A 22,001-nucleotide genomic window follows, 5' to 3' on the forward strand; every position below is an offset into this window, starting at 1 on the left:
GTAAATGTGTTTTAACATAACTCCTGCACAAATCTTTACAGGGTGTGATTAAATATGGGAAGTCAGCAGTTGAGTAGAGCGTGGAAGAACCAGTTAATTGAGGACTTCAAAGTGTGATGTTTTTATCATCTGTAAACAAAATCTCTATTGCAAACCAAAATTCTCTCCACAGCAATTCCTAAGTTTCCTTGGTACAAGATCCAAAGCCCAGTGAAATCAGTGAAATGGGAGCGGGGGGGGGAATCTTTCACCGATTTTAGTATCCTTAGCATCAGGCCCCTGCTTTCCCTTAGCAATGATAAAATGATACACAAAGCTGGGACTGTACAACTTCCTTTTATTTTGTGTGCTTTTATAGGATATAAATAAATGACAAAATTACAAAATTTATAACTGGAAGCCCAAGCATATTTACATAAGTATTTGTTGCAGTGAGGCTACTATTTACTGTTCTCCTATACAATTTTCCTTTTGGTACCATATTTTTAGTGTTATTTTTTTTTTACTGTCAGTTGACTAAGTACATATCAACAGTGAATAAGCAAAAATATGTACAAGGAACTATTTTGTTCAAGTAAATTGAATACTGTATTAAAAGGATGTCATCACTCAGCGCTATGATTAGGTTTAACTAAACCATATACAATTATCAGTTTTAAACCAAGTTCAATTATCCATTTTTTGGAATATACCAACTGATGATTCTAACTGAAAAACCTCAGCTGGATATGAAATAATAATTAAAAAAACATTAAGACAACCACACAATTTATCAATATCTCTATAATGAACTTCAAAATGATTCACAATTTGACTGGAAAGAACAATATACGTTAAAATGTAATTTTTCTCCTATAATGATATTTTTACCGTTATAATTTCAGTTCTACAGAAATATACATCATGGTATTATACAAATACTCCACAGACATTAAAAAAATTAAAACACTTTAAAGAAAAAGTAAGTAAACCTTATTTAACCAAATATTAAGCAAATGCTTAATTATTTTGTTTCATGAAAACATTTTTATTACTTTGGAATTTTTTTCTTTTTCTTGCTGTTTTTATTTAGAAAATGTTTTGCAGTAGAATTTTATCAACACTCTTCCAAATAAGCTTTCTGTGACAGAAATCTTGATAGCAAAATCCATGTTTTTGACTTTTTTTAGAACCACTGAGACTATTTTTTTAAAAATACTATTAGAATGCATGGCTATAGCAATGTTGAACTGCATAAACTATATGTAGGTGTAGTAGAATGACCATTCCACTTTCATTCCGACTGATCACACAGAACATCCAGTGCACTGATGCTACAACTCTTATAATTTTCATAATGCTGCAATTGCAGTCATTTACTTAACTTTAAAATAAACAACATTTCTCATAATTAATCTGGCTTCCTTCCATAAATATTCATATCTTTTCCTATAGTACTTCTCTTCCATAAAAATATCTAATAAATGTTTTCTGTGCATTATTAATACCTTTTTCTATCCATTCATAAATCTCTGATCCTTTGCTACAATGCAAGAGGTTCTTATTTCTGTAGAGGATCAAAGGACATCAATGATTACATATAAAATCAGTGCACACAGAAATCAGGGTGCCTAATTTCTTGTCACTTTAATGAATTCTTTATTCAACACAGTAATTATTAATGAATTCAGTGGTTTCACAAATAATCTATTTACTAATTCTGGTTCTATTTCAATTAAAAACTGCCAAGATTTGAATAAAAAACCCAATCAAATACTCTACTCATAGGCAGCATTAGTATTAGTTTAGAGACATTTTGTTTTTTTTTTTTCTTTAAAAAGTAGAATTTTAAAATAAGAAATCAAAGAAAGCACTGTGGCAGAGTCACAAGGGAGAACTGCACGAAAAATAAGGTTTTCACTCCTCTTGTGGACTGTAATTTTAAAAGTCTTCATATAGTGTCATTCTTCAGTCAGTGCTGCAGGAAGAAGAACATCACCAGAAATGACTGTCAGCCTTTTTTGTTAGTTACAAGGCCACTCATACAGTGCAGTCTTCCTCTCTGCTGGATTGAAACGTTGCCATAAAGGAAAGGCTGTGCTGTGACTGCTTGGCGTGCAAGGCACAACAAAGAACAGGGGGACAGTTTTGTATCAGAAAATTGTAGTTTCATACTTGGTATTAATGCCTCTTTTGGCCTCTTGTCCAGGTTCAACAATCCAGGGTAGATTCGCAAGAGTCTTTTGTTCGGATGGATCTATCTGCTTTAAGACAAATGCAAACATACAGACGGGTTACCATCTCCGTGCACGGCAGCTTGAGCAGAGGGTTTTTCTTTAAACTAACAGGGCAAATCCCGAATTGACAAAGTCGTACAGCAGCAAGTATGGTGGTGTCTACACTCCCAAGTACTCATGGCTGCCTTCTTCTTCCTGTTGAGATCAGAGCTGTGTTTACCCCCAAGCTATAGGGCATCATAGTTCATTAAAGCCACACTTCATCCTGAGAAGTCTGTTCGCTAATGAGACAGACGATGGCATCAGGAAATGTTTCTACTTAAAGTTTTATGGAGGAAGATTCTGTGGCAATGGATGACAAAGTGTACAGTCATACATTTCCCCCCCGCTTCCCCTCACCCAATAATTAGGTGTCATAGAGTACAGTTCTCACGTTATAGCCAGTGACTATGATACAGTGTGCGATCATTTTTCTCCTTCCCCTCCCAAATCACCCCGAGCCTGTGTTATCACTTAATTTATAATAGTTTTCATAATTTTTTTAAAAGCTCTACTGTAAAAGAATATTTCTCTATCATCTCTGCACTTCAGGAAGGCACTTTTAAGGCAATCAAAACGTATGCTTCAATGAGCTTTGTTTCTTAGGAGTCTGTGATTAATACTCAAAAGGTATATTGAATCCCAGATTAAAAAAAAAAAAAGGGTAAGAAAAGAAAAGAAGTTGCTTGGTCTGACAGGATAATTGTTAATTGATTTGGATTTGTAATTTGATTAGGATACATATGCCGTGATTGTATACCAAACAAGTTAGGTGATAGATTAGGAAAGTCCATGAAACCGCAGAGTTTGAGAAGTATGCATTGATTAAAGCAAATTAATTAAAGTTCAGTAATTACTATAAGACACAAGACTAACCAAGCAACATCTTAATCTGGAGAAATCTGAAATAAGCAGTTGTTTGAAATGGCTGGCAGTGCTGTGGTGACACAACCCTGCCAGCTGATGAGCAGAGGTGGCATGATGGAGCATTTCTGACTCAAAAGGTATTTTTATTTGTACAGCTTCTAGTATATAAACTCTTAACTGTATAGCTGAATTTTGGGTTTTTTTGCATGCATTACTACCTTCTACTTACCACTGACTTCCGAATACTAACACGTGGTTTGGGAATAGGTTTAGAGGGTTTGTTTTCAAAGCTTTCAGGAAGGGTTGAAGAATGACCCCCTTTTCGTGCCTGTAGTGCAAGCTGATAGGCCACCTCAAATGCTTGTCCTAGTGTAAGAATGATTTCATAAGCTAAATTCTGGAACGAAACAGAAACAGTTAAAAATGAGGTGAGGTTGAATTATTGTCAGATACATGAAGTAGGGTAGTGATTTGCAAGGTAAATAATTAAAATCACGCTGGTAATAGGTTCCTCAGTCTCTGTGATGTTTACATCTGTCATTTAATTTCTCATTGATTAAAAACGATCTCAAAGTAATTTATTGTATTGAAAGTAATTACTTCTAAACCCCTTGAAAACATCTTACTAAACATGAAAACATGAGTGGGTGAGTGTGTTGTCATCTCTTTTTAGAACAAGTACATTAACCTTCCCGCCTTCCCAACTTATCCCATGTCTGTTGTTCTCAGGATCCAGCCCCTCTTGCACTGTTGCACTGTGACTTTTGGCCTTGCTCTATTTCAGAACTCCTGTGCTGACCCATCCTCCTCCAGAGCCAGCAGCCTGACGTGCTGCTTCCCCGGGCACATGCCTTGGGATGCTCTGTGCTCACCGAGCAGCACAGGAAGAGGCTGCAGCCTGGGTGTGATGCTTTCAAAGGGACAAAGAGCCAGGGCTGGAAGTGTGTACTCCAACTGACAGATGAAGTGGCAGGCAGCTGTGTGTGCAGGTCAGTGCGCCATTTCAAGTGTGTGCTGCAAGTCCTGGGGTAAGCCTTCTCATGAGTTTGGTTTTCCAGAAGTAAAATTGAGCTCAAACAGTTGTGTAACAACACTCCTGTAAGCAAGGGGAAGGTAGGTTAGTGGGCATAACCAAAAAGTCTGGCTATTATGCCTAAAACCAGTTCAGTGTTATAGGAGGAATACTTTAAATCCTCTTAGAATATGGGGAAGAAAACCTGTTGACATATTTATAAAGCATGAATGAGGTTTCAGAGGGGTTGATATAAATATCTTTTCAGTACCATTATACATCAATGAAAAAGCAGCTGGGAGTTTCAAATTTGACCTTACTCTAAATGGCAAGTGAAGTCCTATGTTAATTTTTCTTCAGGTTTGTGGGTTTGTTTTTGTATATTTATCTTTGGGCTCCTACTGGAGCCTATTTTTAGGCTCCTACTAGAGCCTATTTCTGGGCTACTAACTCTGCAATAATGTTTAGAACCCCTGCAGAGCAAAGGCAAGCTTGTTGGCTTGCCTCCGTATGATGTCCTACACTCCCCTTGGAATAATTCATAAATCTTTCATATGATTCAGCTGTTACCCTCTCCTTCCTCAATCTCCATAGCCTATAGTAGGAAGCAATTCTGCATTGCTTTGAACCTAGGTGATCCCTTAAAATTCCCACATTTCTGATGCTTTTTCAAATGAGTTATGTCTTTACGAATCAAGTCTAACTGTTAAGTTTGCAGAAAGTGAGAAAGCAATGCAATGCACTTGGAAGTACACTATTTTCAGCCCCCTCAGTCATTAAAACAAAGTTGAATGGACAAGCATTGTATTTCATGCCTTATACTTTAATTTCCCTGAAGAATTTCCATTCCTTTTTTATCACTGATGTATACTGATATAATACAGGCTAAATTCAGTGTATTTTGCTCATTATAAGAGCTTCTTACAAAGGTGCCACTTCTGCTCTGTGTTGGGTCAGACAGGAAACAATTATACTCCTGCACTGGGACTTGCTCTCTGCTATTACGACTACAGTCACAACAGCAAGCCAGCCAAAATTTTACAACTTCCCAAATAAAAATGTCTGCCTGATTTGATAGCTGTAGTCTCCAAATTATCTCCCCTTAAACTTCAAGGGAAACTGTCCAGAACTGAAAAACACTGAGGCTGCAGTTTGCCAGTGGAATAATAAAAGAAAAACTAAAGAGCCTGTTATAAAGTGCTCTGCCTTTTAGCAGAATTCTGGCCAAGGAATTAAGAGCAACAGAGTATAGTTGTTAAAAATGTAGAGAATAATATAATTTGAAATGGAGTGTAATTTAAATGGGATAAGAATATTATTCTAAAGAGAGATGTCTTTAGAATCAGCTGTCGTGACAGTAAGAGAGTGTACTATATCATGATGGGATTGCCTGCAGCGAACATTGTTAATATTACCAAGGAATACATCAGCAGGACAAGATGTAGGAATGGCTTGTTGGAGAATATGTAGGCTGCAATACTAGTAGGACTGAAAAAATACACCACCCAGCTTGGCACACCAAAAGATCATTGAGACATGCCTGAAAATTTGGGAGACGGGATCAGAGACAGACTGAAAGTTTGCCATACTGAGCCATAAATTTAGTTTAAGTCCTGAATCTTGTATAAAGCCACTATTATCTGTTTTTCTTTGCTGTCTGTAAAATGAAAAAAAACATGCCTGCTTGGGACCTGAAAACCATAAGAAACGTGTAACTGCTTCTCTGGTTAATAAATATTTGAAATATAGCAAATAAAATAGAACATTCACTGTTCTGTTCAATATTTGAAATGCAAACTGAACCATAACTTGTACATAAATTTCATACATTGTATACTGTGGTAGAGCCTTGACAAAGGGAAGTCTGCAAATGGAGGCGAGGAGGGCTTTAAAACGGTACCTTGTGAAATCTTTAAAAGCTATCTGAAAAAAACCCCATAAGTAAATAAACTTGGTTTGAGGAATTTCCCGCCTGCAGTACTGGGAGAGGATTATAAGGACCAGAGTTGGTACAGATTCTTGCAGGGGCTGTGCTGGACAGGTAGGAACAGGATTCCCTTCAGGACAGGGGTAGAAAACCACACCAAAATCCATTGTGGAAATTCTTCTGATGGAATGAGGAGATTACTTGAACTAAAAGAAGTTCAAATAAGTTCCAAAGTTCAAAAGCACGTGGCACAAAAGGAAGGCTACAGGTCTCCCTCTCTGACACATGCTTAGCATGGATGTTGTAGAGCCCCTGGCTGCTGTAGGAGACACTGATTCTCACAGCAACCCATCAAACACCTCAGAAAGGAGAGAGAGAAATGCCTGTGGTGCTTCCTAGGCTGCTCCTTGCCTGGTAAGGCAGACAGGGAAAGTGAGTAAGCCAATGCCTGTAAACAACAATTTCTGGGAGGCAAGGAATGAGGTCAACTGCCTTGTTTGCCTGGCAAAGCTACAATTCAGAGCCCCAGCCCAAGTCTGATTCAGGATTCTTCAGCTTTAACTCAGCCAACCCATTACAATGGCTAATTGTTTCCTTACATTTTAACTGACTTTTTTGTTGCCTTCTATTCATAGGTGCACTGGGCAATGAATGATTATCTGATGGAACTTACTTTGGGTATCTCCAATACACAAACCAGAAATTGATATAGAAGCTGTGTTGATGGTTTGTTTCTCCAGAAGGAATCCTTCACTCATAGATTTAAAGCTGCTTAGTAAAAGAATGAAAGTGAAGTGGATCTCAAACACTGAGCAATAAATCCTCTTCTTCCTCCAAACCTTTTCCCCTTCCATATTCTGTAATAATGTCTGATGTTTTTACAATTTAGAATTTCAACTTTGAGTTAAAGTTATATGTACAGTTACTCCTAAATAGTATCAGTAATGCTTGTGGTTGCATGTCACTACACTAAAATACTTTCCTACCTATAAATAAATTATTCTTGCCCACATTTCCTGAGAAACTAAAGGACCTGAGAGAATGATTTTTTTTTCATAACACTACATATATTGTATTACCATAATATACATGGTTTAAAATGCCTTACATCTTATTGTGGATTTCTACCATTTTAAACCTCAATTTTCTTAAAATGACTGTATTTCTATCCATTGGCAAATGGGTAGAATTGTTTCTATCAGCAAACGGGATGATCAGTTTAACATGAACATTAGGCATTAAATAGAAAATTTTTTTCACGGTATGCTTGCACTCTGAACATCTAGCTAGTTTTTATAGAGCTTGTACTTGAATCAAAAATGCTAACTCCTGAGGAAAAAAAAAAAAACAACACAAAAAGAAGATATTTGAGTAGGTAACATCCAACTGAGGATTAGGTTGCAGGAGAAAACTAAGTTAAGACAGTTAAAGTTTCTTCATTGTTTAAAATAGCCATTTAAAGTACTTGGGATATTAAAGGAAGTGGGCAAAATGTAATTATTCCTAGATCACTTTTCTTCCCTTGCCAAAAAAGGAGATGAATTTCATCTGCAATACCTGAGCCTACATTTCTGCTTGATTACTAAACCTATAAACAAAACTACAGTACTTCAAAACCATTAAGTACAATTTAAATAGACCAGGAGAAATAATAACCTCACTCAATCAGTCTAATTTCAGTTGTTCACACATCACTAAGACCTATATAATGTAGCATCTTGTTGATCACTGTCTATTTTTAACACAATTTCCAAGTTTTCCTACTCCCTGTGGATACTAAAATGTCAGCAGAGAATTTAAATAACAAAAGCACTCAACCAAAATGCTAGAATTCCTCTAATATACCTGTACATCTTGTTATTTATATTCTCTCACACACTATTGCTATGCATGTTAACTATTTCCCCAGTTCCAAATAAAAAGCTGCAGTTCAGGTACCCTGTTCTTTTGATTTAACTTATTTATATTCATATAAGCATGTTTCAAGAATTCATAAACATTATACATTTTTCTTGAATGATTTCGAAGTTTTAATAGCACCTTAAATTTCTCTTGTGCACAACTCAAACTGTAAGTTTTCTTGAAAATTTTAGACTATAAATCTTAGTCATAAAAACTTTAGCCACTATTTAGTTCACCAAATTTAACTAAAACCTGCATGACTGATTAATTGATACGTGTTCATGATTTCTTGAAGCCATAATAGTTTGTGTATCCCCACATGAAAAATATAAGTATAGGAAGAAATGACAAATTTTCCACCAATATAATAGGAGCTCCAAGGACTTTTGCTGAGGTAACATTTTGAGATATGTAGGCAAGAATTACAGAACAAGGAAATTAGAATTAAATAATTAATTTGCTACTTTCAAAATAAAGCTAATCTTTTGGTGTGTACTGAGATTGCAGAATGGCTGGCCAAAAATACTTGTTATAAACTTTTGGAAGCCTTAGGCTTATAGCTTAGGTTATAAGAATTATATGTCCATACTTGTATGAAAAGCTATTTGCTAAGTTTACAGTCAACAGCTGAGGTGACAGAGGTGACTTATTTCCAGTGGGAAATGAGATATCAAAGAAAATCTTCTCTCTTCTCCAGAAACGTCCTTTTGCTATCCCCTAGCAATCTTTTCCTGGGGTAAATTAATGATGCCTTCCATTAATCACCATTAATATATCCTGTAAATGTTTTAACAGAACTAGGTAACTATTATGAATAGAAAGAACTATTAAATGAAATATCTTCTATAAACTGACCACATCAAATGCAGTGAATACATGGCAGTAGTGGTGATTAGTCTTCAAGTCTTTAGTGATGTATGCAAACGTAGAAAGATCTTCGGGGTCTTGTGCAGCACAGGAAATGTTGCGGATTTCATGTTCGGCAATAATATTCTGTTTTAAAAAAAAAATATTTTCAATCAATTTAAGAATTATATTTAAAAGAGCTGTAAAAGGTGTGGGTTTAGATTCACATTTGTGTTGATCTACTGTACCAAAGTATTTCAGAAATGTCCTGAAAAGAAGAGATTTAATATACCCCATGTGAGATCTTACACAGGTATTTGGAATTTTTACCCTCTCCAATTGCCAATCGTCTGGTAGGAAACCATTATGTTCTAGAGTGTTCCCTATGAGACCACTTATGCTTTGCAGTTTATTCAGGTTCCTTTGACAGAGACTTCTTTCCTGGCACACAGGACACAACTTCATAAGATGCTGGTATAGCGCTTCAAAATTGTATTAATAGATACAATTTCAAAGCACTAGATCAACATCTTATGAAGTTCCTGGGCTTTTGTATAAAGATCAAAATGGGACACTGCTTCAGTCTACTGACAGACAGGATCTGGTGAAACCCAGCAAGCTCAATAGCCAGCTTTTTGCACACGCTATTAGACAAATTTTAGCTATAGTTCTTCAGGAGAAAAAACCACCAAATACCCCTTATAATTGAAACCATGAGAAATTTAAAGGATTCTGATCACTAAAATGGTAACTACGGGGGGAACTGTCAGCTTATCTCCACTACTGACAGCAGCATCCTGTAGGAGAGATGTAGGAAAATGAAGCCGTTCATGCAGCGAGCCACGCTACCTGCAGCAGCCAATGTAAGCTATAGCACACTACTGGGAGAAAGGTGGGGCATGTCTGTCCAGTGGAATAAAAAAAAAAACTGTCTTAAAGCTTTGAAGAAAATGATGAATACTCATTACATAAACTGCTGATATGTAATTACTGTGTTCAGGCCAAAGGAACCATGAAGCCAGAGACTAAGATACAGCAGTGTGGCTTAGGATTTAGGCCTTCAGCAACACACAGGTTTCAAAGGGTTTGTTTAAAGAGAATGATTCACTGAATAGGAATTTACTTAGGGGTCAGTTTATATGATTTCTTGAATTATAGCCCTGCTGGCTGTAGCTCTGGGATTTCCACAAAAGCCCATGGTGACATATCCTGCTGCAGCATGACATCACTACTGCATCATGGAACAGGTGACACCTGTAGTGTCCCAGTTCCTCACACAGCCACCACTTGCTGCTGCCACGATGGCATCTATCCAAGTTAAAACAATCTCTGAGCATATCTGGTTTTCCCTCATCCCTCTCTTATCCTTCCTAGCTCATTTCCTCCACCTCCTTTTTTTAATTTTTTTTTTTAATACATACAACTAAATTACTTCAGATGCTTTGCCATATCTTCTCTCATTTGCTAAGTGGCAACTTTCCCCCTTGCATGTAGGTGCCAAGTTAATAAAAAGAAATATTAACATATCTAATTGAAGAAATCATTACTTAGGAAAAATCTTAATAAAAAGCATACCAAATTTCAAATTATGGAAAATTGAGATAAGGAAATTTACTGAAGAAAAGAAATAATCCTCTTAAATTGTTGCAACATACTTGATTATTTCTGTTTAATGCATTATTCATAAAAATGACAAAACCAGTACTTGTGTTTCAATATATGCCAATTTATAATGACATGTATAATCTCTGCTCAACAATTGCTTACTTTTTATGTTACTTGAAGCATTTTATTTTCTTTGTTCTCAAATTGATAACTTTTACCATCAATAAAGATTTTGATGAGAATTAGAATTATACCAAAACCAGGGATTTAGATATCTACAGATGGACCTGTAATGTGCTGTCATTGATGTAGTGTTGGCAACATTGTAGTTCAGAAAGCAGAAAGAATTCAAGCTTGGAAGGTGTTAAAATCATATGTGAAGATTTATGCCAAATCATGAGCCACAGTGTAATCACCTGAATTTATGCAGCGTATGTGAAAAGAACTCTGCTATGCTAAAACTTTTTCTAGGTGACTTGGGGTTGACACAGGGATTTGCATTAATTATTTTAATGTTTTAATTTTAAATCAAGTGAATTTTAGAAACATACACATATCAAGTCTGTTTTGGATAATATGAAGTATCCCTAAACAAAATATTCTGGATAGAAATTGGTAGTGAAATTGAGGTTTTTTTCCCTAGCTGCTCAAGGATGTGATCTCCTTTCAAAAGTAAACATTTTTCAGTGCATGAGTTTACTGTGCCCTACTGTCACATTTCAGTAGACCATGGTCTTATTCTGTAGGAAGTAGAAGGTTATGAACCAGGTTCCTGCTCTGGGTACACTCCTCAGACACTGACTGACACTGTACAGTTGTTCTAAAAATTGTCTTTCTGTTTGGCAAGAGAAACCTCCAGTGCTTCTCAAAAAGCGGGGAAGCTGAAAGTAATTTCTGGTTCTGCCAAGGAAATACCTTGGAGAGACCAGGTTTTTGCTAAGCAGCCTTCCTTTTGCTTGCCTAACTTGTGCCAGCCAATCCCCCTTCTGGCAGAAATCACCCAGAAGTTAGGGTGAGCTGTGAGCCACGAGAAAATTCTGTGAGTCTGCTTTTTCCTAAGCAGTAATTTCTTTCTGGCCTTACTTGCAAAGAAATGGTGTCATGGCAAGCTTCAAGGCACCACTGAAATAGCTGTCGTGGAATGAGGTCAGGGCCCCTTCGTCACTTGAAACTTTGCCTGGGAAGATAAATTCTTAGCTTGGTGGCATAAAGGAAAAGGATGAACAGCCATGAGAGCTGAGTTTTCAAGCACAGATCTGCTAGCTAGTTTTGTTTTTATGCTAGTAAACTATGCGTTTATTGCTAAGTGGTGCCCAGTGCTGTCAACTATAAGCTCATGTGGAAGCAGTACAAGTCTGGATTGGCTCTCACCTTAGGGCTAATCGGTTTGGGTCTTGAAGGAATTGGGAACAGCACAATGTGGATAAGGATGATCACAATGCTTCTGGAAGAGTTGCAGGCTATATACCTGGTTTTTACAGAAGGGAAAGGCAGTGCAGATTTTGAACTGGAGAGAAAGCAATCTACCACTTGAGACAAAACATTGGACTGTGGCATATTTAACTCTATCAAACATATCTGTTGCACTACTAGGTTTCAGTGGGACACGTAGAGCCATCTAATGCAATTTGCCAAACTTCTTTCAGGTTTCCATCTTAAATAAATTTGACTCCATGCACTGTGCAAAGAGACAGAAGAAGCTCCTTTTGTTCTCCTGGGATTTTTTGTAAACCTAAGGACACTGCAGTTACATCTTTTATGCTACAGAGGAGATTTAAGAGCTGAAAACAGCATTATCCAAGTTGGAGTTAATAGCATTACAATGTCCTGATTTATGCCCTACACATCACAGAACATAAAAGGAATGAGGGTTGTAGAAGCTCAGTTTTGAATCAATGGAAGGAAAAAGGAGCAGACAGGAATCCCTGGTCTCTCTGCTCTGGCAAATATGCCAGACTTTAAATGACAGTAATTTCACCTCTGTTTTTCTTTTATGCCATCATCTAACTCTAAATATGGCTTCCAAACTCTAGCAGAAGTTCACAAAACAGCTTCCATCTGTCACTTAAAACACAGTTCTAATTAAACTTAAAAACTGATTGATTTGTCAAGTTTGAAGGATACTGGGTCAGGTGTACTGTGAGGTCTGAATGTTCAGCAAAACAAAGCTGCGATAAACACTATTAACCTGGTCAGGTAGCTGGGTTGTCAGATGTATTTTTTATATTGCTAAGTCAGTTTTAGTCACATAGCAGAAAAAATAATTTCTTTCCTCATATAAAAGCATCAGTATGGGTTGTACTTCCTTGCCATTTTAGACATCCAAAGAAGAGAAATTAATGCATTACTTCACTTCTCTTTACAGAGCTTGTACATTTTACTTTGGCTAAGCAAGAATCCATTGCTCTATCAATCACTGCCTTCTTTGATCTCTTAATTTCTGCTTTCGTGGCTTTGGCTGGGTTTCTTTAAAAGATTTGGATGTATTTAGAAATGTAAGAAACAAAGCACAGGAGCATTGCCACACAGGAAGATGGGAAAAAAAAAAAAAAGGAATAGCAACTATTAAGAAGCTGCTGCAGTTCAGGTAGTTAAATGGCTAGCATCAAGAAAACAGCTCACGGAGAGGCTGTGGTATTTGAATGTCTGGAAAGGACATTCAAGGCTTGTGTTCCTTATTGTTCCTTATTCTTAAAATTGCTGGCCCTGGACAAAACCACTTCTTTATTCTTTATTGAGAGACAACTTTTTTTTCAAATCAAATTATGTTAATGAACATATATATATATATATACATATATATATATATATATATTCTACATATTTATGGAACTGTATAGAAAATAATATGGTAAAGGATTCCACAGCCCTGCTGAATGTCTTTTGTGATAAGGTTGCATATAAGAGCAGAATGCTGGACACAATGTTCTACAAATAAGTCATTAAAGCTGCTTCACTTGTCCTCCAGACTGAGTTTCTGGAGAATGACAATTACATTACATCCATTTTGGGCAAAAGAGGAGAAAAAAAAGAGAGGAAAACATAAAGTGCAAATCTGTCCCCTCTCTGGCCTTGCCTTCATAGGTATTTCTCCTAGTTGTGAGAAACAAAAGGTAATATTCCATAATTGCACATACCTTATTTGTGGCATCAATAAATTTGACTCCCTTGTAAGAGACAGACAGGACAATGGTTGGTACCTTCTTCATCTGTTCTGTAGACTTCTGAAATCAAAGTGAAGATACTATTATTCTTAGAGTTGTGTTGCATTGCAATAACAGTGCTCTCTTCTTCTGATTAAATACTTAAGTTAAACAAATATTTTACTTTTTCTTCAGCCGGCTGTGCTCTGGGTTTATGCTCTCTTGTAGTTAGAAAACTAAAATAGCTTTAAGTTTATTGTGAGGATGGTAAAAATTATCCTTTCTTTCTAGCACAATGGGAAGAGAATAAAGTAACTTTTCCAAGCTTAAAAAAGCCAGTCATGCAACCAGTGTTTCCCAAAATGTGTGTGTTCAGGACATCTATCTCATATGCCCCATCCACTGCTGCCTCCCTCCCCTTCTCCTGCCCTTCCCAGCTGGAAGAATCAACAGCACAGTACTTCTTGTAGTACTATGTCTTTGCTGCAATTACTTGTTATTTAGAAATATTTCCCTGTTTTTCCCTTCTTTGCAGCTGTATTTGTGACATGAGGTATCCTTGCAGCCCGCTAAGCCTGCCAGTCAATCTGTCAGCCCAGCGCTGTATCTTGTCAGTCTGGCTGTCTGCACTTCGAGTGCAGCTGCTACTGGAAGCTGCTTTACACATGAATTAGCACAGAGGCTTATTCTGCATTCCCTCAGTGCCAGGTTCTCCTACCAACAGTTCATGCCCTCCTATAAGTTTGTTTCTCCCTTTATGCTAGTCTACTTCTGTGTGCCTTCAGCATGATGCACACAGCAAACATATTTCCTGCTGAACAGACTGGGAAAATATTTGGGGCAGATTTAAGTTCACTGCAGAAAAAAAAAGATCTTTAGTTTACAGATTAAATTTACTAGAACAACCCCAAAACCAACCAAACAAAACCCCCAAATGTGGCATAATAGTTTATAACTGATTTGAAATATTTTAAGGTTGATGACAATGATGGACCTGACTATTCTACACAAAACTTCTACAGTAACATTCAGAAAATGCTTATTTATGGGACTATCTGCAAACAATCACAGAGATCAATCAAATATTTTCCTGAGAGGAAATGAACTGTTGACAGATACAGGTAAACATGAAAAACATCAGCACACAGAAAGAGAGTGTAAACACACTGAAAAGTCTAGAACTGGCACACAGGAAAATCATTAAAGCAGCTGAACAAAAGTAGCAGTGGTAGCTTTGTATTATTCAAAAAAAGCCCAAAGAAGCAGAGATAGAAACTTGAAAACACAATTTGTAACTAAAAAAAAATATGTTTGAAAAAACAGGCAATGCTAACACTAGAGAGCAAAATAAACAGAAACTTAAAACAAAAAAAATGCCCTGTGATAATTTGTCCTTATTGGCTCTCGATCCTCCCAGAATCAAACAAGGCTCCAACTTTGTTAGTATAAAATTCAAAGCTACAGATCCAGCTATGTTCTGCAATTAGTGTCCATGCCATGCAGGCTAAAACCTCTAATTAAAGTTTGAAGGAGAGCCCCACCCATCTGGGTAATAGAGAGGATTGTTGGATCTCTCTGTATCAAATGACGAGAGACTTGAGACAGCAATCAAGTGTCAATTTATCCCAGAGAAAACTCCTTTCACCCCGAATGCTCACCACTTTTGAGAAATGAAAGCTTAAATGGTAAAACATCCTGAAGAATTTTAACAAAATCTGAAGAAAAACACTAATCTGATTTGCATGCCTCTGAACTGAGTGGAGAAAGAAAAGGTATCCCTCCCAAAAGTAGAGCAAGCAGTTACATGTGTGTGTGTGTCACTTTAGCAGGTATTTAAACAGATCTTTTCATAAAAGTCAATTTCAATGCACAGAAAGCATGACAGTGACTGTAGAGATGCTGCAATACATACATCTATCAGAATAACAAGCAATAAACCCCACCTATGCTCATACTAGACAAAATAATCACAAATATCAGAGTATCACTTTAATCAACTGGCAAAGGAGCAATCATTCAACTTTTGTCCTTTCACTTTAGTCCAACAGCTACACACAGGAGAGCTTTCTTTTCCATTTTGATTGTTGTAATTACCTCCTTCCTTGGCTCCTTAACAGCAAAATTCCTTTTCTCCAATATGCTATAAAAACACAGGTACTAAGTTCACATATTTTAGTTTTTCAGTATAATTCCCACTGTCTGGTATTTGCCATAAAGGTGAAGCATCCTGTTAGCCAGGCCACATTGTATTCATTACCTCTTTCCTCTAGACCTGTAGTTTGTAATTTAATCATCTTCATCTGCTCCACATTCACCTGGGTTTGTCTTGACCAGACCTGACCTCTACTATTTAATCAGGGCTGCAAACTGCCAGAAGACTGTCTCTGAGTGAAACAGCTCATCAAGATGCTATTAAATTACAGCTGGCAAATTAGGAAATGAATCAGAGACTGATGGACATTTGTAATTTATTAAGCCAAACCAACTCAGCTGGTAAGGAGCACAGGCTATTCCTCATCAGCTTGCAAACCATACAAACCCCAAGATTTGTGCTGGACTGTGTTCTGGAAGACTGCAGTCCAGTGTAGAATGTGGGGCAGCAATTCTGCACTTGTACTCCCACTGAAACAAACAGCTGGGCAGCGGAATAACATCCTTTGTTATTATGACAGTGCCATCAAGAAAAACACGCAGCTTTATTCCTTGGCTCGACTCTTAGTGATACAGTAGATAAGGTCCAGCAGATAATTATTATTTCCAAGCAGTTTCCAGGCTTCAACAGTTTTGAGTTGTCATGGTGAGCTCACACTATTTGCTTGTTATTCCTTTCTTTTTAACAAAGGAGTTGTCTGCCAGAATGTGTAACGTGTGAATTCAGAGATACACTATGAATACCTTTTGCTCAGGCCCTGTAGGTGCTTTGGCCCTGAATTCTAGGATGCTGAGATGAAGTCCCACAGCTTTCTTGGTCAGACATTTCACACCTCTGTGCAGGCCAAGTGGGCATCTCTGCCCATGTCTGTGCCCAGAATCTTAGAAGAAGGTGGGACACAGGAGTCAGTATTCCCTTTCCTCAGGCTTTTCAGGTTCTAGCCACTGTACCAATTCCATGAGGACACAATAGATGACAAAATATTCTTGTCCATCTGGTGTCTCTATGGGAAGCATATGGACTTGAGCCAAAGTTATAGGAGCCACAGCTGAAGGCTGGCATTGGATGTCATGTGCATGCTGACATACGGTCTCATGCTCCAAGGCATGTTCATACCATAGTAGCAGGATTAGATTTCATCTCACAAAGGAGCAATCATAGTGACAGGATACTGTTTTTGGGCAAGTGCTCACTAGCCTGGAACTAGTCATAGTTCCTATGAACTCCATTGTTTGTGACTGTAACTGGCTCTTCATTTCAATACACTTCTTTAGGAGAATCACCTGGGTGAACAGCAAGCCTATTCCAGGCTCCTTGCCAGCAGCTGGTCACCTAAGGCAGGACAGATGTGCATGCCCCATCTCCATGGGTGCACTCTCCTGCAGGTAGGAGCCTCTGTGCTGCACAGTCTGCACTGAGCTTTGGTGCCACCTCTGAAATCCTTGCTGCCAGACAGGTAAATGACTACGTGAAAGCAGGCCATGTATAATTCAAGAACCATAAAACAGGATTGTGTGCATACACAGGAAGATAGAAGAAAGTGTCACCATCCTAAATCTAATGTGACACATGTGCATCTTCCCCAGACTCAGCAAAAGACACAGAGCATCTTTCTCTTCAGAACAAGGAACATCTGGAGTACCAGTCCTGTCTATATTTTGATGCAGCTGCTGCAATGAAGCTGCTTCATCCCCTCAGCACCCACAGTGCAGCTCAGCTGAGTGGAAGGAGGTAGAAGGAACCTTCTGCATAACTACCTGGTTAGTACAGTGACTGCTTTTAAAATAAAGGTCTGAACTTAAGACTGTTCTGAGTTTGCATCTGAACCCACTGCTGCCATTATATGCCAAATGCAGTGCCAAAACCCTGCATAGGCTTGGACAGTGCTGGTCCCAATTTCTCCTCTTGAAATGGGTCACAAGGAGATGCAAGAGTAGTGGTGCCAGAGAGAGCAAGAGAGGGAGTGCAATCTTGCTTCTCATCTTGTTCATGGATTTTTTTTAAGTGATTTTTTTTCACTTAAAAAAAAAATCACTCTCATATCCAGAGCCTAAACTCATTTTCATATTATAGTAGTACTACAAATTGTCTTAAGTAGGTAAAGCATTTCCACTTGTATATTGATTTTGAGTTAAAGGCTGTGCAGAATGGCTAGACATTTATTTAGAATATAAAATAAAGTCCAACTAATTTGAGATCACCCTGCCAGCGTGCCTAACAAATCAAGGTAATTAACAATGGCTTAAGAAGCAGAGGACTTAATAAAGTAATATAAACTAGCAGTTTATTTTTAAAAAGCAAATACAAAACCTGTAACCCTGAAGGGCCTTTAACTTTTTCAGGACAGGATTGTACCCCAATACCTTATTCTGTGCAGAACTGAGAGCACTAATTCAACACCTTTCAATGCTCCTGCAGTGTACAAACAAACCATGGTATCTCTGAGTACACAACCACACAAAGCAGCTGAACAAGAAATTCAGAAATACACCTAGAATGGTGTCCAAGTAAGTCCTTGATATACTGTAGCACATGGTGTAACACAGCCCCCTCTGAAAATCCTTCATCTCATTTATTTATTACCTGCCAAGAGGAAAGGGGATACACTGGTACTTCTACTCTGCCACGTTGACCACTTCGGTGCACTTATACATGCATTTATAACTAGGTTACTCAGCTTTCATAGAGTGGCCAAAATGAAAACAGATTCACTTTTAGGTTTACATGTAATTATATTTGATATTGCAAATACACAGTAAAGAGACATTATTCAGCTATGACAAGTCACGAACAACACCATACATAAATAAATTCCAACTAAAAGTTTATGAGCCTGTAAAATCTTAAGTCTTGTTCTTGGCTTTCTGCTTTTGCAAATGAATCTTCAGTCCTATATTGATTTTTAATATATATATGAACACTGTAGCTGGCAATTCTCCTATTCAATTATGTATTGGAATCCACTTCATTATAAGAATCTGAATGTTTTCCCAAACTGGTAGCAACTAGTAATTCTAAATGGCATCAGACTGAACATTTTAAAACATGTGTTGGTACCACCTACAATCATACCCGTAAGTCTGCTGTTTATCTAAGGCTTATGAAACTTCACTAAATAGTTCACAGAATCAGTAAAATCTTAGTTGGAAGGCAACCAGAAGAAAAACTGAATTCAAATCCTGGCCCTAGAGAGGGCCAATCCCAAAAGTTACACCCCGGACCCAAGAGCATGGCTCAAATGCTTCTTGAGCTCTGTTAGGCTGGTGCTGTGACCACTTCCCTGGGGAGCCTGTTCCAGTGCCCAAACACTCTCTGGGTGAAGAACCTTTTTCTAATACCCAACCTAAACCTCCCCTGACACAACTTCAGGCCATTCCTTTGGGTCCTGTCACACAGAGAAGAGATCAGTGTCTGCACCTCCTCATCATAAGGAAGTTGCAGACTGCTATGCAGGAACTGCCCTCAGTTTCCTCTTCTCCAGGCTAATAGATCAAGTGTCCTCAGCTGCTCCTCATAAGGCTTCCCCTCGAGGCCCTTCAACATTCTCATGGCCCTCCTTTGGACGCTCTCTAACAGCTTTATTTCCTTCTTATAGTGTGGTGCCCAAAACCACACACAGGACCCAAGGTGAGGCTGCATCAGCACAAAGTGGGATGATCACCTCCCTTGACCAGCTGGGGAAGAGGAGCTTGAGTGAATCACTTTGACAAGATCATGCATGAGATGAAATTGAAATTCAAGTCTAAGTCCACATATGACCAGTTAGTTTTGAAGCCACTTTGCCTTTTAACAAATATTTACATACAATTATACAATCTGCCTTTTAACAAATACTTACTAACTTCTCTCAGTCCAAAAAGTTTAAAAATGCATTACTGACATAATTTAACACTTCTTGGAATAAAACTGTATCTGCAATCCTCATGGTACAAAGCTCTTTACTGCTCTACAATAAGTGGATGCCTCCAAGCTACATAATTAATATGAACATTGCACTTGGGGTGCACCTGTAATGCACCTAGTTGAGAGTGAGACTGCTTTTTTCTTTTGCAGTATCTCTAAACATTCCTCTGCATTCCCCCTGCCCTTTAGATTCCTTTCAGCCAGAATTCAAGGATGCACAATTCTCTGAACACATGGTACAGCATGATGTGGATGTGCATAGAGACTGAATGTCTATAAGATCTCCCACCACTACTTATTTTTTCCTTTTGAGTAATATCTGTGTGCCTGTTCCACTGCAGACCCTCTGAAAGCAGTAGCCACACAAGAGAGAGGCAGAGCCTCAAGTCTCAAAAGAGCAGAGACTGAAGAATCTAAATCCCAAAATAGTGTTTGATGCTGACATGGTATTTGCCCAGGGAGTTTCACCAGAAGGCATATGTAGACTTCTACTTTTGGAGGAAAAAAATGAAACAAGAGACTGAAAAGTAAGAAAGGATTTAGTAGAAACAAGGAGATTGCCATCTAAATTCAGTTCCTTCTTTACATAAGAAGGAACGAAAGGAAGAAGAAAGGCCCTAGATGCTGCCTGTTTTCAGTGAGTCAACTCTGCTTCACCTTCCTCTCCAGAGATAAGAGAATCAGATTTTATAGCAACTCCAACTTTGACATTTTGGTCTTAAGTCAGCAAGACATTTCAACTGCTTTGTGAACAGAATTATATTGCTGGTTCCTCAGAACTTTGACCTGAAATTAAAGAACCTATTCCTAACAAGAAAATATATAAGAAAGATAAGTAAGAGTCAGGAAGGTGGCAGGATCCAAGAACCAAATTTAAGTTCCCTTCTGCTGCAGTAAATATTTGACTGGTTTAGACTGCTCAGTTTGTATATGCAACATCAGTGATTTAACACAGCCACAAAGAAAGAGTCTAACTTGTTGCTGTGCTCATACCAGTAAGTATAAAACAATCCCCTTCCCACCTGGTCAAGGAATTCCAATGTGTAAATGCCAAATGAAGTATTCTTTCTAGCTCAAACTTAACTTTAACTCTTGCCTTTATTTTGATGCAAACACATCTTATTCTCCCTTCATGTTCCTATGATAAATTGTAATGAAGGCAGCAATCTGATTGAAAACGCAACTTGCAATATTTCCCATTTCACACTGAAAAAGATGAACTCTTAACTCCTTGAAGACATCTCTCAAATACAATTAATAAATCTATTCTGGCCAGGACAGCAAGATTTAATCTCCAAGTAGGAAAGGTCAGTTTACAGCAGGTGGGAATGGAGATAAAGAAACAGTGCTGTCCACTAGAGAGGGAGTTTGTAAGAGAAAATAGCTGGAAACAAATAAGAAACTGTAAAATATAAAGGAGTGCAAATATATGAATAGAAAAGTGAAGTTCTTGACAAATATCCATAATTTTGTGTGGTTGCAAGAATCTGCAGTTTGGATGGGGAAGAAACCATGTATAACCTTGACCCCAGTGTTGAGCTCCAGCTATTGCATCTGCATGATTTTCCACAAACAAATCCATCATCTGCCCTGCTAAAGCCCACTGCTGCACAACACTGAGAAGCACAGTGGATTTCCAAGAAGAGTCATTAAGGTAAAGGTTCCCAGTTTTTTTTTTTTTTTTTTGGTTTTTTTTTTTTTTTTTGTTTGTTTTTTTTTGTTTTTTTTTTGTTCTTTAGTTTTGTTTCTTTTTTTATTCTTATTCTTGGTGGGGTTTTTTTACATTATAGAAGATTTAGGATCTCCTTTCACTTTTAAGCTATAAGAAGGACACTGCTGTAAGCCTCTCTGCAGAGAGACATAAGGGATATCCACATGACACTTCCCTTGAGAACCAAACCCATCAATTGCAATAATTGAAAGCCCTAGGAGCATCTACAACTAACAGTGAGGGGTCTGCAGTCAGCAAACATGTCATTTTTGTTGTTTCTCTGTATTTATAAATGATTAAGGAAGATCAAGATTTTTTTTCACTGATAGACTTCTTTCATCCTTGTGCACCTGCTGACTGCAAGACATCCAGTGAATGTCAACACTTTTGAGAGCAGCATTAGGTAAAAGATGGAGGATCAAAAGCACATTGATAGAAAAATTAGGTACCTAATTTGCATACATTATGTGGCTGAGTCCAGAAAGATTAAAAAAACTGGGGAGTGACCCACCTGGTACAAGTTTATATGTGACATACTGCCCACCAAACCCAACATGTTCCAGATTGCAGCAGGCTATAGTTTTGCAACATGTGCATGGAATAACAAATAAAATACTAGACTAAAAAAAATATTGTTCTATCAAAATAGTAAACCCTATGTAAAGGTCTTGCTGACTC

The 22,001-nt window shown here is 37.7% G+C and overlaps 1 protein-coding gene across 5 annotated transcripts in view; it reads right to left on the minus strand.

Annotated features, from left to right (window-relative positions):
- Positions 1 to 320: 320 nt before the first annotated feature.
- ANKS1B (ankyrin repeat and sterile alpha motif domain containing 1B) overlaps positions 321 to 22,001 on the minus strand; it is a 396,607-nt gene continuing 374,926 nt past the window's right edge. For 3 of the 5 annotated variants that reach the window (XM_053943037.1, XM_053943036.1, XM_053943038.1), the window contains 4 exons: positions 13,552 to 13,638; positions 8,819 to 8,956; positions 3,352 to 3,519; positions 321 to 2,243 (listed from right to left, as the gene is read on the minus strand). In XM_053943037.1, the coding sequence (XP_053799012.1) occupies positions 2,133 to 2,243; positions 3,352 to 3,519; positions 8,819 to 8,956; positions 13,552 to 13,638 (504 nt within the window). In that variant the 3' untranslated portion in view covers positions 321 to 2,132. The remainder of the gene's footprint in view (positions 2,244 to 3,351; positions 3,520 to 8,818; positions 8,957 to 13,551; positions 13,639 to 22,001) is intronic. The other 2 variants (XM_053943040.1, XM_053943039.1) reach the window with 1 other exon arrangement.

Source organism: Vidua chalybeata, chromosome 5 (genome assembly GCF_026979565.1).
Source record: "Vidua chalybeata isolate OUT-0048 chromosome 5, bVidCha1 merged haplotype, whole genome shotgun sequence".
NCBI classification, from domain to species: domain Eukaryota; kingdom Metazoa; phylum Chordata; class Aves; order Passeriformes; family Viduidae; genus Vidua; species Vidua chalybeata.